The sequence below is a fragment of the Lissotriton vulgaris genome, chromosome 5, assembly GCF_964263255.1.
Source record: "Lissotriton vulgaris chromosome 5, aLisVul1.2, whole genome shotgun sequence".
NCBI classification, from domain to species: domain Eukaryota; kingdom Metazoa; phylum Chordata; class Amphibia; order Caudata; family Salamandridae; genus Lissotriton; species Lissotriton vulgaris.
Genome location: NC_141693.1, coordinates 2,007,012,178 through 2,007,028,183, shown reverse-complemented (window position 1 = coordinate 2,007,028,183; position 16,006 = coordinate 2,007,012,178). Strand labels below are relative to the sequence as shown.

General features: G+C 53.5%; 1 protein-coding gene across 2 annotated transcripts in view; it reads right to left on the bottom strand.

Annotated features, from left to right (window-relative positions):
• The window catches only part of FIBCD1 (fibrinogen C domain containing 1), a 953,795-nt gene that overhangs the window by 467,245 nt on the left and 470,544 nt on the right, over positions 1–16,006 (bottom strand). For both annotated transcript variants that reach the window (XM_086924803.1, XM_086924804.1), the window contains one exon: positions 13,538–13,697. In XM_086924803.1, coding sequence (XP_086780929.1) covers positions 13,538–13,697 — 160 coding nt within the window. The remainder of the gene's footprint in view (positions 1–13,537; positions 13,698–16,006) is intronic.

The window sequence follows — 16,006 nt, the reverse complement described above, 5'->3', positions numbered from 1 at the left end:
TGTTTGTAAAGTCTCAGGTGGGTCAGGCAGGGACTGCCCGCTGCATGGATTCTGTTTGTAAAGTCTCAAGGGGGTCAGGCAGGGACCCCCGCTGCATGGATTCTGTATGTAAAGTCTCAGGGGGTCAGGAAGGGGCTGCATGGATTCGGTATGTAAAGTCTCAGGGGGTCAGGCAGGGACCGCCCGCTGCATGGATTCTGTATGTAAAGTCTCAGGGGGGGTCAGGCAGGGACCGTCCGCTGCATGGATTCTGTATGTAAAGTCTCAGGGGGTCAGGAAGGGACTTACGGCTGCATGGATTCTGTATGTAAAGTCTCAGGGGGTCAGGCAGGGACCGCCCGCTGCATGGATTCTGTATGTAAAGTCTCAGGGGGTCAGGAAGGGGCTGCATGGATTCGGTATGTAAAGTCTCAGGGGGTCAGGCAGGGACCGCCCGCTGCATGGATTCTGTATGTAAAGTCTCAGGGGGGGTCAGGCAGGGACCGTCGGCTGCATGGATTCTGTATGTAAAGTCTCAGGGGGTCAGGAAGGGACTTACGGCTGCATGGATTCTGTATGTAAAGTCTCAGGGGGTCAGGCAGGGACCGCCCGCTGCATGGATTCTGTATGTAAAGTCTCAGGGGGGGTCAGGCAGGGACCGTCCGCTGCATGGATTCTGTATGTAAAGTCTCAGGGGGTCAGGAAGGGACTTACGGCTGCATGGATTCTGTATGTAAAGTCTCAGGGGGTCAGGCAGGGACCGCCCGCTGCATGGATTCTGTATGTAAAGTCTCAGGGGGGGTCAGGCAGGGACACCGCTGCATGGATTCTGTATGTAAAGTCTTAGGGGGGTAAAGCAGGGGCCGCCCGCTGCATGGATTCTGTGTGTAAAGTCTCAGGGGGTCAGGAAGGGACTGCCCGCTGCATGGATTCTGTATGTAAAGTCTCAGGGGGGTCAGGCAAGGACTGCCCACTGCATGGATTCTGTTTGTAAAGTCTCAGGTGGGTCAGGCAGGGACTGCCCGCTGCATGGATTCTGTTTGTAAAGTCTCAGGGTGGTCACGCAGGGACCCCCGCTGCATGGATTCTGTATGTAAAGTCTCAGGGGGGTCAGGCAGGGACACCGCTGCATGGATTCTGTATGTAAAGCGGGGGGGGTCAGGCAGGGACCACCCACTGCAAGGATTCTGTTTGTAAAGTCTCAGGTGGGGTCAGGCAGGGACACCGCTGCATGGATTCTGTATGTAAAGTCTTAGGGGGGTAAAGCAGGGGCCGCCCGCTGCATGGATTCTGTGTGTAAAGTCTCAGGGGTTCAGGAAGGGACTGCCCGCTGCATGGATTCTGTTTGTAAAGTCTCAGGTGGGTCAGGCAGGGACTGCCCGCTGCATGGATTCTGTATGTAAAGTCTCAGGGTGGTCAGGCAGGGACCCCCGCTGCATGGATTCTGTATGTAAAGTCTCAGGGGGGTCAGGCAGGGACTGCCTGCTGCATGGATTCTGTATGTAAAGCGGGGGGGGTCAGGCAGGGACCGCCCGCTGCATGGATTCTGTATGTAAAGTCTCAGGGGGGGTCAGGCAGGGACACCGCTGCATGGATTCTGTATGTAAAGTCTTAGGGGGGTAAAGCAGGGGCCGCCCGCTGCATGGATTCTGTGTGTAAAGTCTCAGGGGGTCAGGAAGGGACTGCCCGCTGCATGGATTCTGTATGTAAAGTCTCAGGGGGGTCAGGCAAGGACTGCCCACTGCATGGATTCTGTTTGTAAAGTCTCAGGTGGGTCGGGCAGGGACCCCCGCTGCATGGATTCTGTTTGTAAAGTCTCAGGTGGGTCAGGCAGGGACTGCCCGCTGCATGGATTCTGTTTGTAAAGTCTCAAGGGGGTCAGGCAGGGACCCCCGCTGCATGGATTCTGTATGTAAAGTCTCAAGGGGGTCAGGCAGGGACCCCCGCTGCATGGATTCTGTATGTAAAGTCTCAGGGGGGTCAGGCAGGGACTGCCCGCTGCATGGATTCTGTATGTAAAGTCTCAGGGGGGTCAGGCAGGAACCCCAGCTCCAGGCTCATAGACAGCTGCAGCCGCTGCAGGTAAGAGCGGTAGGACCGGCTGGGAGGGGCCGGGGGGTTTGCGATAAGACCACAAGGAAAAATTAAATAAATAATATATTTTCCCTCGGGTCGTCTCTCGAACTCCATTCCAGCCAGCCCCACCGCTCTCACTTGCAGCGGCCGCGGCTGCTCGTAGACAGTGGGCAAGTGTATGTGAGGCTGGGTGGGGCCCACACAAGGATGTCTGACTTCTTTGTTCCTGTCGATCAATCAAGTGGCTTATAAAGTGCCACTGCTCACCCATAAGGGTCTCAAGGCCCTGGGGGCGGGGTAACTGCAGATCCATCGAAGGCACAGTGGTTCAGTCCAAGAGCCAGGTCTTGGGTCCTTCCTGAATTGGGGCAGTGACGATGATTGCCCAAGTTGGAGAGGCAGGTGTTCCAGGTCATTGCTGTGAGGTAGTAGAAGGATCTTCCTCCCGCTGTGGTCTTGCAGATACGTGGGATGGCGGCTCGGGCTATTTGAACGGAGCGGAGTTGCTTGGAATGAGAGGCGGTGGTTGAGGTATGCACAAGGCCCAGTGTTGTATAGGGATTTTTATTCGTGTGTGAGGAGCTTGAAGGTGATTCTTTTGTTGACTGGGAGCCAGTGGCGGTCTCTCAGGTGGCTGGTGATGGGGCTGCACGGGGTGTGTTGAGGATGAGTCTGGTGGAGGCATTCTGGATGCTTTTCAGTTTCTTGAGGAGTTTCTGGGTGGTGCCGGTGTAGCGTGCGTTTCCGTGGTCGAGTCTGCTGCTGATGAGTGTGTGGGTGACCGTCTTTCTGGACTCCGTGAGGATCCACTTGAAGATTTTTTGAGCATGTGGAAGCGGGATGATGAGACAGCTTTGATCTGGCAGTTCATGGTGACTGAGGAGCCCAAGATGATGCCGAGATTTCTGGCGAGGTCTGTGGGACGATGTCCTGGATCTGCAGGCCACCAGGAGTCGTCCCAAGCAGAGGGGCTGGAGCCCAAGATGAGGACTCTTCTCGAAGTTTAGCTTGAGGCAGCTGTCCTTCATTCAGGTTGCAAAAACCTCCATCCAGTCGTGGAAGTTGTTCTTGGTGACTGTGGGTGCATTGGTGAGGGAGCGGATCAGCTGGATGTCGTCGGCGTAGGAAACAATGTTGAGTTCGTGGTTCCTGATGATGGCTGCAAGCGGGCCATGTAGATGTTGAAGAGAGTGAGGCTCAGGGAGGAGCCCTGAGGTACCCCGCAGCTGATTCTTATGGGTTCAGAGTGGAACTGTAGTAGCCTGACTCTGTGTTTGGCCGCTGAGGAAGGATCGGATCCATTCTAGGGCATTTTTTCAGATGCCGACGTTGTAGATCCTTGTGCATAGGGTGTGGTGGAAGACAGTGTCAAAGGCGGCCGAGAGGTACAGGAGGATGAGGGCTGCAGTTTTACCACGGTTGAGGAGGGTGCAGACGTCATCTGTGGCAGTGAGTAGGAGTAGGACAGTCTCTGTGCTGTGATTGCTTCAGAAGCCAGTTTGGGAGATGTCCAGGATGTGTTTTGCTTCGATGAACTTGGAAAATTGGGCATTGATGGCCTTCTATGTGACCTTGGTTGGGAAGGGAAGAAGAGAGATGGGTCTGAAGTTCTTGAGGTTCTTCGGGTCGGCAGAGGATTTCTTCAGTTGGTGGTTGATGTCTTGGTTTTTGCAGTCCTCAGGGCAGGCGACGGAGTCAATGGAGCAGTTGATGGTGCGGCAGAGTTCGGGGCGATGGAGGTGCCGGCTCTGTTGAAGACGTGGTGCTGGAAGAGGTCCGAGGGTGAGCCTGAGGGGATGCTCTTTATGATCTTGAGGGTGTCATCAGCGGTGAGGGGAGTTCAGCTGAGCAGGGTCTGCTGGGATCTGTGTCATTAGGTGCAGTGGTTGTGAGCGCGGTGAGGGTGTCTTGGGTATCGAGGTTGTTGAACCTGTCTTAGATCTACTTAATCTTGTGGTGGAAGAAGGCACTGAGGATGTTGCAGAGGGCTTGGAAGGGTGGGATGTCTGCTGTCCATGGTTCTGAGTTTGGTGAACTCTTCGACCACAGTGAAAAGTTCCTTGCCATTGTGCCCGTTGGCATTGATCATTTCTTGTAGGGCATTTTTCTTTGTTGTTCTGATGAGGTGGTGATGTGCAGTGACATCGGTTTTCAAGGCTGAGTGGTCTTCCGGGGTCTTGCTGCTCCTATATCTCTTTTTGAGCCATCCATAGAAGCATCTGGACTCATGCAGGGCGGTGGAGAACACACTGGCTTTTTTGGAGTATGGTTTGCCTGGCACTTTTTTGATAGGAGCCAGTGTGTTGGCGCATTTGGAGATACATTGGTGGAGGTTGTGAGCTGAGGTATTAGCATCAGCAGAAGTCAGAGGTTGGGTATTTCTGAGGGAGGTGGTGAGCTGTTCTTCAGTGACCTTGTTCCAGCTTTTGCAAGGATAGCAGTGGGCATGGTGGTGTACGGTGGGTTTGGCGAAGGAGAAGTGGATGCAGCGGTGGTCGGTTCAAGGTAGCTTGGAGGTGTGGCTGAAGGAGACTTTATCGCTGGTGGAGAAGACGGGGTCAAGCGTGTGTCCTGCTGAGCGGGTTTGAGAGGTGACCCGTTGTCTTAGTCCAACAGCGGTGAGTTTTCCCGGCAGGGACGTTGTGTTCTTGTTGTAGAGTTATCCAGATGAAAGTTGAGTAGGATGTAGTAAGAAGAGGCAGGAGCATGGAGTGCAATGAAGGTTGGACAGGTCCAGGAGGTCTGTAGATGAGGGTAGCGCAGAGGGTGTTGTTCGGGTTGGTCTGAACCTGGAAGTGGAGGTTCTCCATGTTGTTCATGTGGTCGTCTGAGTGGGTGGTGTGTTGGAGGAGCTTTTGTGCACTGCGACAATATCTCTACCCATTTTGTTGATGCAGACCATGTAAATGACCTTGTAGCTGTCCGTGATGGCCATGGTGATGTCTGGTTAAGATGTGGAGTTCACCCAGGTTTCTGTGAGGAAGGCGATGATGGGGTGACCTGAGTCGAGTAGGTCCCAGATCTCCACGGCGTGTTTGTGCAGGGAGCGTGTGTTGAGCAGGATACAGCTGAGAGAGTCTGGGCTGGGATGTGTTGGTCGTGTAGTGGGTGGGGGCTGGTGTGCAGTGGCAGGTGAAGTTGCACCAGCAGTGTCTGCAGGAGAAGGGACTCTGGGTGTCCATCTGCGATGCCTGGCGGCAGGCAATTGTAAAAAAATTGTAAAAAAACTTGTTGAGCGCGGTTGCTGCCCGTAGGCGTCCAAGCGCTGAGTTGAAGCAGGAAGAGACTGGAGGGGAGCTAGGGGTTGTCGGATTTGGCAAACAGCAGTGTCTTCAAGTTTTTACGGAATGAGAGGAGGTCTGGGTTGGATCGGAGTGAGAGGGGGAGAGCATTCCAGAGCCTGGCGGTGTTCAAAGAGTACAGCCTACCCCCAGACCTGGCTCGCTTCACTCTGGGAACAACAGCGAGGAACGCCTCCGTCGACCGAAGGTTTCTGTTAGGGTGGTAAGGGATGATAAGATCGGTGTTAATGGCTGGGGCCTTTTTCCAAAAGACGCGGTGCGCCAAGCACAGCGCCTTAAAGGTCACTCTCTGCCTCACTGGCAGCCAGTGGAGACTTTTTAGAGCAGGTCTGGCTGAGTGGGTGCGCGAGATTTTCAGCAAGGTGCGTGCTGCACAGTTTTGAACGACCTGCAGTTTTCGGAGGGTCATCTCAGGTGCCCCCACGTATAGGGCATTGTTCGAGTCCAGACGAGACTGGATGAGACCTTGTACCGCCACCTTTTTGGCCTCTAGGGGAAGTAGCGGGAGAAGTAGGGAAAGTGGAGTAAATTTTTGTAACTTTGTTGTGGAAAAAATCCGCAAGCTCGTTGCATTGATCCTGGGTTTTGTTGGGTGGGGGTGCCGTATTGGCAATGGAACAGTGCTTTATAATCTGGAAAATTTCTTTGGGTTTAGATTTTGCTTCTAGTATTTTCTCAGAATAATAGGTTGCCTGAGCCGTTCTGATCGCTTCTTTGTAGGCTTTGATCGCCTCTTTGTAGGAAGCTTTTTATCTGGGAGGAAATCTAAACGCCAGGCTCTCTCTCGTTGCCTGCAGAGGCGTTTTAACTGTCTTAGAGAGTCAGAGAACCAGGGGGCAGATTTCTGTAGTCTCTTCGAGGAGGATCTGCGAAACGGGAGGATCGAGTCTAGCGAGTGGGTGATCCACTTTTCGTAGTAGGCGTTAGCCACATTGGGGTCTAGGCAAAGTGACGGGCGAGTGGAGTCTAGGTTATGCAGCCAGGACTCCAGTGGGAGTTTAGACCAGTTCCTCCTGGTGGTGACCTGGGGAGGTAGCTGGGGGGTTTTGTGTTTGACCCAGGTGAACGGGACCAGGAAATGGTCCGACCATGTGAGGGGGGTAGGTTGATCAGCAGTTAGCTCCAGGCAGTTACTGAATATGGGGTCAAGTAAATTGCCCTTTTCATGGGTCGGGGCTGCAACCAGTTGGGACATTTGGAGAGCTTCCAGATCATCTAGTAATTCCTGAGCAATGTGATCTGAGGGGGAGTTAAAATGGAGATTGAGGTCCCCTAGGATCGTGTGATTAGCGGGAGAAAGAATTCTTTCCGCTATGATTTCTGGAAGAGACCTGTGGAACACTTTTACAGGCTCAGGGGGGCGGTAGATCAAGGTGCCAGAGAAAGTGTTGTTAGTGTCAAACTCTATGCAGAATGCTACGCTCTCGCATTCAGGGATAGTTTCTGCTGAGGTGCGGCCTCGGTACTGGTTCTTCAGAATGATCGCCAGACCTCCGCCTCTCCCTACCGGTCTATCCACTCTGAGGATATGGTAGCCTGTGGGTAAGGCTTGAACTATGTCTGGCTCAGAATGAGCAGTAAGCCATGTTTCTGTCAGGAAAACCGCGTCTGGCTTTTGCTCCTCGAGCAGGATGGCAATCTGTGTGCTATGTTTAGGTAAGGAGCGGCAGTTTAGCGCGAACATACGGTACGTTTGTGCCGCGGCCGACGGGGATTTACGGAAGGAGTGCTTGCACCCCGAACATCGGGCGGGTAGCTCTAACGGAGCAAAGATGTGGGAGCACTGGAAAGTGGCAATCCTACCTATGCTGTATAAGGCCGCCGAGCTATAGGTTCTGCTCTGGGTGGAGTGAGAGCCAAGGTTTGTGGCCCCGGGTCCCGTCTGGTCGCGGACGGGCGCAGACGGGCTTGCCTTAGGCGCGCCTTCGGCGCGCAAACGGCGCGCCCGCTGCGCTCGCCCGCTGCGCGTTCTAAAGTTACACATGTTTTGTAGGGGCCGTAGGGCAGGAAGTGGGCGTGGCCTCAAGGTGGGCGTGTCCAGCGGCGAAGGCAGCTGGTGCTGGGGGTCACGTGAGCGCTAGGTCCGCTCTACCGTGCCCTGAAGTTCGCGGTGCTTTTACAAGTTATCACAAGATTAAAATAAACAAGTAAGTTTTAAAAGGTAGTGCAAATAACAATGTGCGACCTCTCCCGGCTTCCGCCTCAGGAGTCTTACCTTCAGCCCAAGCGCTAGCGTATCAGCGCTTTTAAGGGCGGGAAGTGGGTGTGGCCTCAAGGTGGGCGTGTCCAGCGACGAAGGCAGCCGGTGCTGGGGGTCACGTGAGCGCTAGGTCCGCTCTACCATGCCCTGAAGTGCGCGGTGCTTTTACAAGTTATCACAAGATTAAAATAAACAAGTACGTTTTAAAAGGTAGTGCAAATAACAATGTGCGACCTCTCCCGGCTTCCGCCTCAGGAGTCTTAGCTTAGCTTAGGTGTGGTGTCCGGTGTTGAGGACGTAGAGGGTGATGGTGTTGTAGGGGTGGATGGTCCTACGACCAGGGTCTGTGGTGCTGGGAGCAGTCCAGGTGCCTTCGGTGCACCTGCAGCACGCCCACTGTGCACTCGCTGCACGGTCATGCTGCAGTGACCTTAGAGTAGCATTAGGGGGAGTGCTGGACAGCAAGGGGCAGGGAGGCGAGATAAGGGGAGAGCTGAGCAGGAGGAGGGCGGGGTTGTAGGAGACTAGCAGCTGGGGGACATAGTGAGGAAGGTGCAATGCAACAGGAGGGAAGAGAGGAGAAAATGCGGAAGGAGAAGAAAGTGACAAAATAACAGAGGATGCAGGAGTTCCCTGGCTCTGTCACGTCACTAGCTTCTTAGGTAGTGTTGAAGTCCGCGGTATGGTATAATTCTTGCTAAGCCTTTTATGACTGCCGGATGTGTGCACCAGGCCAGTGGTGGTCAGCTGTGTGCAACGTATCCTCAAGGGAGGCCAGTGACTGCCAGCTGTGTGCACCAGGCCAGTGACTGCCGAATGTGTGCACCAGGCCAGTGACCGCCTGATGTGTGTAGCCTATCCTCGAGTCAGGCCAGTGACTGTCGGCAGAGTGCACCAGGCCAGTGAAGGCTGCCTGTGTGCACCAGGTCAGTGACTGCTGAATGTGTGCACCAGGCCAGTGAAGGCTGCCTGTGTGCACCAGCCAGTGACTGCCGGCTGTGTGAAGCATATCCTCGAGGGAGGCCAGTGACTGCCGGCTGTGTGCACCAGGCCAGTGACTGCCGGCTGTGTGCACCAGGCCATTGACTGCCGGCTGTGTGCACCAGAGCATTGACTGCCTTATGTGTGCACCAGCCAGTGACTGCCGACTGTGTGAAGCATATCCTCGAGGGAGGCCAGTAACTGCTGACTGTGTGCACAAGGCCAGTGGCTGCCAGATGTGTGCACCAGGCCAGTGGCTGCCAGATGTGTGCACCAGCCAGTGACTGCCGGATGTGTGCACCAGGCCAGTGACCGTCTGCTGTGTGTAGCCTATCCTCGAGTCAAGCCAGTGACTGTCGGCAGTGTGCACCAGGCCAGTGAAGGTTGCCTGTGTGCACCAGGCCATTGACCGCCTGATGTGTGCACCAGCTAGTGACTGCAGACTGTGTGAAGCATATCCTCGAGGGAGGCCAGTAACTGCTGGCTGTGTGTACCAGGCCAGTGGCTGCCAGATGTGTGCACCAGCCAGTGACTGCCGGATGTATGCACCAGGCCAGTGACTGCCGGCTGTGTGCACCAGCCAGTGACTGCCGGCTGTGTGCACCAGGCCAGTGACTGCCGGCTGTGTGGACCAGGCCAGTGACTGCCGGCTGTGTGCACCAGGCCAGTGACTGCCAGGTGTGTGGACAAGGCCAGTGACTGCCCGATGTATGCACAGGCAGGTGACTGCCGGCTGTTTGCAGCATATCCTCGAGGGAGGCCAGTAACTGCTGGCTGTGTGGACCAGGCCAGTGACTGCCGGCTGTGTGCACCAGGCCAGCGACTGCCGGATGTATGCACCAGGCCACTGGCTGCCGGATGTGTGCACCAGCCAGTGACTGCTGGATGTGTGCACCATGGCAGTGACTGCCGGCTGTGTGCACCAGGCCAGTGACTGCCGGCTGTGTGGACCAGGCCAGTGACTGCCGGCTGTGTGCACTAGGCCAGTGACTGCCAGCTGTGTGCACCTGGCCAGTGACTGCCGGATGTGTGGACCAGGCCAGTGACTGCCGGCTGTGTGCACCAGGCCAGTGACTGCCGGATGTATGCACAGGCAGGTGACTGCCGGCTGTTTGCAGCATATCCTCATGGGAGGCCAGTAACTGCTGGCTTTGTGGACCAGGCCAGTGACTGCCGGATGTATGCACCAGGCCTCTGGCTGCCGGATGTGTGCACCAGCCAGTGACTGCTGGATGTGTGCACCATGACAGGGACTGGCGGCTGTGTGATCCAGGCATGTGACTGCCGAATGTGTGCACCAGGTCAGTGACACACACACAGCACGCACGTGACACACATAATTCACATGTACACACTCCACCTCATGCATAGACACACACATACACACACACACACACACCTCATACACAAACACCCACCCCCCGCTCACACACACATAGAACCAGTAGGTGGGTGAGTTGTAGACGAACCTACGTCTAACTTACCCTCTGGCCTATGCTCAGGGTGGGATTGGTAGCACGGGCGCTCGTGAAATTGCCAAAGGGCCGGTAGCCAAGTTCTAGTTGTGGGCTGCGTTTTTGGGCAGCCTGGGGACAGCCTGGGGGCTGTCTGTGCTGTTAGTATGCTGCCAGTGGCCCAGTAGGTGCCCGAGTGGCCTTTCTAGAGGCAAATGGGCAGAGGTGTCACTCCCTTTCACTCGCTGGGCCGGCCCATTAATGTATGCTGATTGAGCGGGGGTAGGGGGCCTGAGCAGAGGTGGCCTCACTTGCATTCATGTGTGGCTTAGCAGTGTGAACTAAACTGTGCATTTTTTTTCTAAGTGAAGTTAATAAAACCTGCCCCGCCCACTTTCTTTTCATAAAAGTATGTTGAAGCAGTGTTTTAAGGAATGGCAATCCTCAAATGTGGGCCACTTTTTTTTGGTGTGCCCGGGCCGATTTTTGATCCCAATCCAACCCTGCCTGCAGGATATGCTGCCCCCCACATTCCACCTGCCCCAGGGGTATCCACAGACAAGCCCCCTCACAGTAGCCACAGGTAGTGTGCTAGCCCCAGACGACCCCACCCCTGGAATATGCAGTGCATAGTGTGTTGGAGACAGACTGCCCTCTACGGCAGGATGTGCCAGCCCCCACATTCCTCCTGCCCCCAGGGGTACCCAGTGCTTTAAATGGGCCGGTGCTCACCAGTACTGAGTACTGGCACTCCTTATTTTTACCGATCTGAGTACCGGCACTTCTCATTTTTAGAGAGCTGAGTACCGGCACTTCTCCACTGCCAAGGAGAGTACCGGTACTCATGAAGGGAAGGTCGCTGATGCTCGTGCTGCTGGGCCCGAGGGTATCGTAGCGGAGCTGATCTGTACGGCATCCTAACAGCCAAAGCGCCTTCCTAGCTCTTAGCTGAGTCCCTGCTGCACCATTCAGCCGCGGCTCATTTGCATCATGCAAGGGATGCCCTGGTGTTGAAAATGTCACCGTCCTGCTGTGCTTGATAGACCTGGCCCATCCAGGCCCTGCTCTGTCAATCACATTCACACTGTCCATGCTTTGAAGTAATACAGGAATAACCTCAACGGAGAGTATCTGTGTGCGTGCGTGCGTGCGTGTGGAGCTCACACAGGAAGCGAACAGGGACACTCAGGAGGTGGTTTCAAAGAAATGCGTGGAATGCTTGTCTGTGTGCATGTTTCTGTGTGAAAGTGTGTGTGTGCACTCCAGAATATATAGGTATTGTGCCAAATGCATCCAAGTAAGAACAGTATAATAGGAAGCAGCTGCAAATATCGCAAAACCAAGAAAGATTTAGATATTGTGTTTGGCCTTTATTTTGTGTAATGAGTTAACACGTTTTGTTATATTGAAACATTATTCACATGTGTTGATATGTCCTGCAACTGGTGTAGAGCCCATTATTAATGCTGCTATTCTAAAGTCCTGTTCCTATGCACACGGAATTTTCCCCTGAATAGTGCTGTTAATGGTTTGCATACATTTAAACGCTCCTTCTATTATGATTTAGGGCCTGTTCCCAGCAGATCTTCACACCACCCTCTATTAGCATTCTCCAGATGTCAATCTGCAGGTATGGGAAGCTTAAAACTACTATCAACGGAAATGTAAGGGCAAAATGAATACTCAATAGAAAGGTCCATCACCATGTTTTGCCCCGCCCCAAGCCCCGCCCACTAGCCACGCCCCTAGTTTAATTTAATGAGTACCTGCACTTATTTTTCCCATTTAACCCCTTCTATGCTGATGACGGCTGGGAGCCGTCATGGCACACAGTGCTCGTGTGCTGATGACGGCTCCCGGCCGTCATGACCGCACCCGCAATCGGAATGTGCCGCACAGGCGCAGAACCGCGGCCGGGCCCAAGGGATTAAAGCACTGGGGGTACCCACAGATAACCCTCTTCCAATAGACGCAGGCAGTGGGCGAGCCCCAGTCAAACCCACCTCTGGTCTGTGCTGCATGTTGTGTCGGCAGGGGGTAGCTTGGTCAATAAAATTGCAGAGGGTAAAGGGGGGCTTCAGATTTCACGCAGGGTTATCTTGTTAAACATTATATGAGGAGCAGAACATGAGGGGGCTTAATGGGCGATGGAAGGAGGGGGAGGGGCAACTTTTTAGGGGCGCCAAAAATATTTTCCAAAACTAATCAACATTTTATAGGCCTTCAAAACAGGGAGAGGAGAGTGTGTGTGTGTGTGTGTGCGTGTGTGTGTGTGTGTGTGTGTGCGTGTGTGTGTGTGTGTGTGCGTGTGTGTGTGTGTGTGTGTGTGTGCGTGTGTGTGTTTGTCAGTGTGGGAATGTGAAAATTCCAGGTGTAGGCCTACAGGCACTTTACCATGCCCAGCTAAAAGCACTTGTACCCAACTAGTTACTAGAAAATACACATTTTAGGGCAGTGTAACATCCCAAACACCTAAATATTTTTAATTTATCATTTTCTGATTTTTTTATTGTGTATTTTTGACATGTACTGTTATTTATGATTTATGTGAACCTTTGATTGTATTCATATCATCTTTTATATTATTCCTTTACTATTTTAATGAATATTATATATCATTATTATTCTTTATTACACCTTCATGTATTTATGTCTTAACAAGTAACTGCACATACGAAGAAATGTTTTTATGATCATATTAATCTTTTCAATAAACTTTTTCTTGAACTTAAAAAACATCCCAAACACCCCCCTGAAGCTACACCCCTGTGTGTCAGATGCCACCTGCTCTCTCCTAACTGTCCCGGGGACCCAACAGATGCCCCACCCCCCAGGGTTGGATTGGGATTAAAAATTGCCTTTCCTCGAAACCCTGCCTCAGAGAAGTTTTATGAACACCTGAAAACAGGCGAGGCCACTTCTGCTCAGGCCCCCTGCCCCTGCTCAGTATGCACACATTAATGGGCCTGCCCGGTGTCAGAGAGAAAGGAGGGACACCTCTCCCCGTTGATTAAAGGAGGTAATGGACACCCATCTGCCTCCAGAAAGACCACTCAGGGTCCCACTGGGCCGCTGGCTACATCTGAACACATCAGACACAGCCCAAATCGGCCCCCAGGACCCCAAAAACACAGCCCACAGCTAGAGCTTTAATACCGGCCCCTCTGCCATTGCCCAAGTGCCCGCCTTACCAATCCGACCCTGCCCCACACACACACACAGAACCAGGCAGTGGGTGAGTCCCGGACAAACCACTTTCTGACGTATGGTGTGCATGCGTGTTAGATGCAGTCCACACTTACCCACAGGATATCTGGTACCCCCACATCCCACCTGCCCCAGGATCAGGGATACCCACAGATGACCACCCTCCAAACATACACAGACAGTGGGCGAGCCCCAGAGGAACCCACTCCGGGGCTATGCTGTGCGTGGTGTGTCCGCTCTGACACAGGATATACGGTCCCCCCCACATCCAACCTGCACCGGGGTTCCCTCATATTGGTGATGGGGAGGGGGGATTGCAGACTGGCACCATGCCTCACCGTTGGGGCATCCTCGTGGCCGCACCCCCTTGGCGGGGGCCCTCTGCAGATCTGCCTTCAGTCGGGGTCGGGTCACCCCCCGCTCCTTGTTCACACTGTCCAAGACATCGCTGACCGAGCTGACCAGGTGAGCCGTGGTGATCTGACTCTCGGACAGAAGCTGTGGGGTGAAAAGGTAATATGGAGTTAATAACGGACATCATACACGAACAACCAATCAGCTCCCAGAGGTACAGTGCACAGACCCCAGCACGAGACCCCAGCACTGCCCCAGGACAGACCCCAGCATAGCCAAGGGCCAGAGAGCCCAGACCACTGCACTGCCCTGGGGTACAGACCCCAGCCTATCTGAGGGTAGAGAACCCGACAACTACACTGCCCTGGGGTACAGATCCCAGCATAGCCGAGGGTAGAGAGCCCAGACCCCTGCAATGCCCCGGGGTATAGACCCCAGCATAGCCGAGGGTAGCGAGCCCAGACCCCTGCAATGCCCCGGGGTATAGACCCCAGCATAGCCGAGGGTAGAGAGCCCAGACCCCTGCAATGCCCCAGGACAGACCCCAGCATAGTAGAGGGTAGAGAACCCGACCACTGCACTGCCCTGGGGTACAGACCCCAGCCTATCTGAGGGTAGAGAACCCGACAACTGCACTGTCCCAGGACAGACCCCAGCATAGCCGAGGGTAGAGAGCCCAGACCCCTGCAATGCCCCAGGACAGACCCCAGCATAGTAGAGGGTAGAGAACCCGACCACTGCACTGCCCTGCGGTACAGACCCCAGCCTATCTGAGGGTAGAGAACCCGACAACTGCACTGCCCCAGGACAGACCCCAGCATAGCCGAGGGTAGAGAGCCCAGACCCCTGCAATGCCCCAGGACAGACCCCAGCATAGTAGAGGGTAGAGAACCCGACCACTGCACTGCCCTGGGGTACAGATCCCAGCATAGCCGAGGGTAGAGAGCCCAGACCACACCACTGCCCCGGGACAGACCCCAGCATAGCAGAAGGTAGAGAGCCCAGACCACTGCACTGCCCTGGGACAGACCCCAGCATAGCCGTGGGTAGAGAGCCCAGACCATTGCACTGCCCCGGGACAGACCCCAGCGTAGCTGAGGCCAGGGCTGATCCTAGGATATGTGGGGCACCGGGCAGAATAGGAACATGCGAGGCCCCAATAATTTGCATACGATTTAACCTCACAGGAAGTGACATCATAGGAAGTAATATCAATTGGAAATTATTTTTATGCCGTTCATTAAACTGCTACTTACAGAGTTTGGATATCAGTAAAATGGTTAAAATAGCATTAATAATCCTAATAAAATATGTATATAGATATTAATTCTCTATTATCTTGTTAAATGAATTAAACTCGGTTATTGTTCTATTGATCGGGATGAATGACAATGGTATGCAAACCAGGCATTCTGGCACTAAGAGAGCTCCAAAGGAGAGGTGCGGACGTTACTAATGTGGGGAAAGAACAGCTTTAAGTGTTTTTCCAAAAGACTAGATTTACACCAAAGCTCAAGAGGGAGAGAGTTCCGGTCCTGCAGAAAGGAGGAGGATCTGCCTCCAATCAGGGCAATCTAAATTTTAGGATGGCACAGGAGATTGGTCGGCACAGAGTCTGGGCTTCTGGAATGAGCGTAAGGAGTGCTGTAGAAAGAGAAAAGCCTTCTTATGCAATGCACAACGACAAATGGATAGTGCCTAGCAGACAGAGGGTTTCGGACCAAAATCCCAGCAGACAGCAGAAAGGCGAGAAGAGATGGGATTGCGATGCAGCAGACTTAGAGGAGGAGCCTAGCACGGTACTGAATGATATGAAGGGCACTGAACGCAAAAAAGCAGGAAGCCCAAGAAGGAGGGCAATTGCATGACCTAGGGCCCGATGTAGGTCGCCCAATACCGGTCGGTAATGGCCGATTTCGGCCGTTACCAACCGGTATTTGGCTTTTGACATGTAGGTGGCTCGGAATTTACAGAATCGGTAAATTTTTCCACTTTGGTATTTTTCCGAATCGGTAAATATACCGATTCTGTAAATACATATGTAGGTGGCACAGTTTTCAGTGCCGCAGGCCCTTAGGAATTCTTAATTTACCACCCAATACTATTGGGTGGTAAATTAAGAATTCCTGTGTACATGCACATCTGTGCATGTACACCTGTGCCATGTGACACAAACACATGCCCTTAGGGCATGTATGTGCCTAAGAGCATGTATGTGTGTCACATGGCACACAAGCCAGAAACAGGGGTGCAACAGGGTGTCAAAGTGATACCCTGTCCCCCTTGGCAATTCGGTATTTTACAGATTCTGTAAAATACTGAATCGGTATTTGCCATAGATTCCTATGGGCTTCAAGGCCCATAGCAATCAATGGCACATACCGATTCGGTAATTACCGAATTGATAAATACCGAAACTTACCGATTCGGTATTGAATTCGGTAAAAATACCC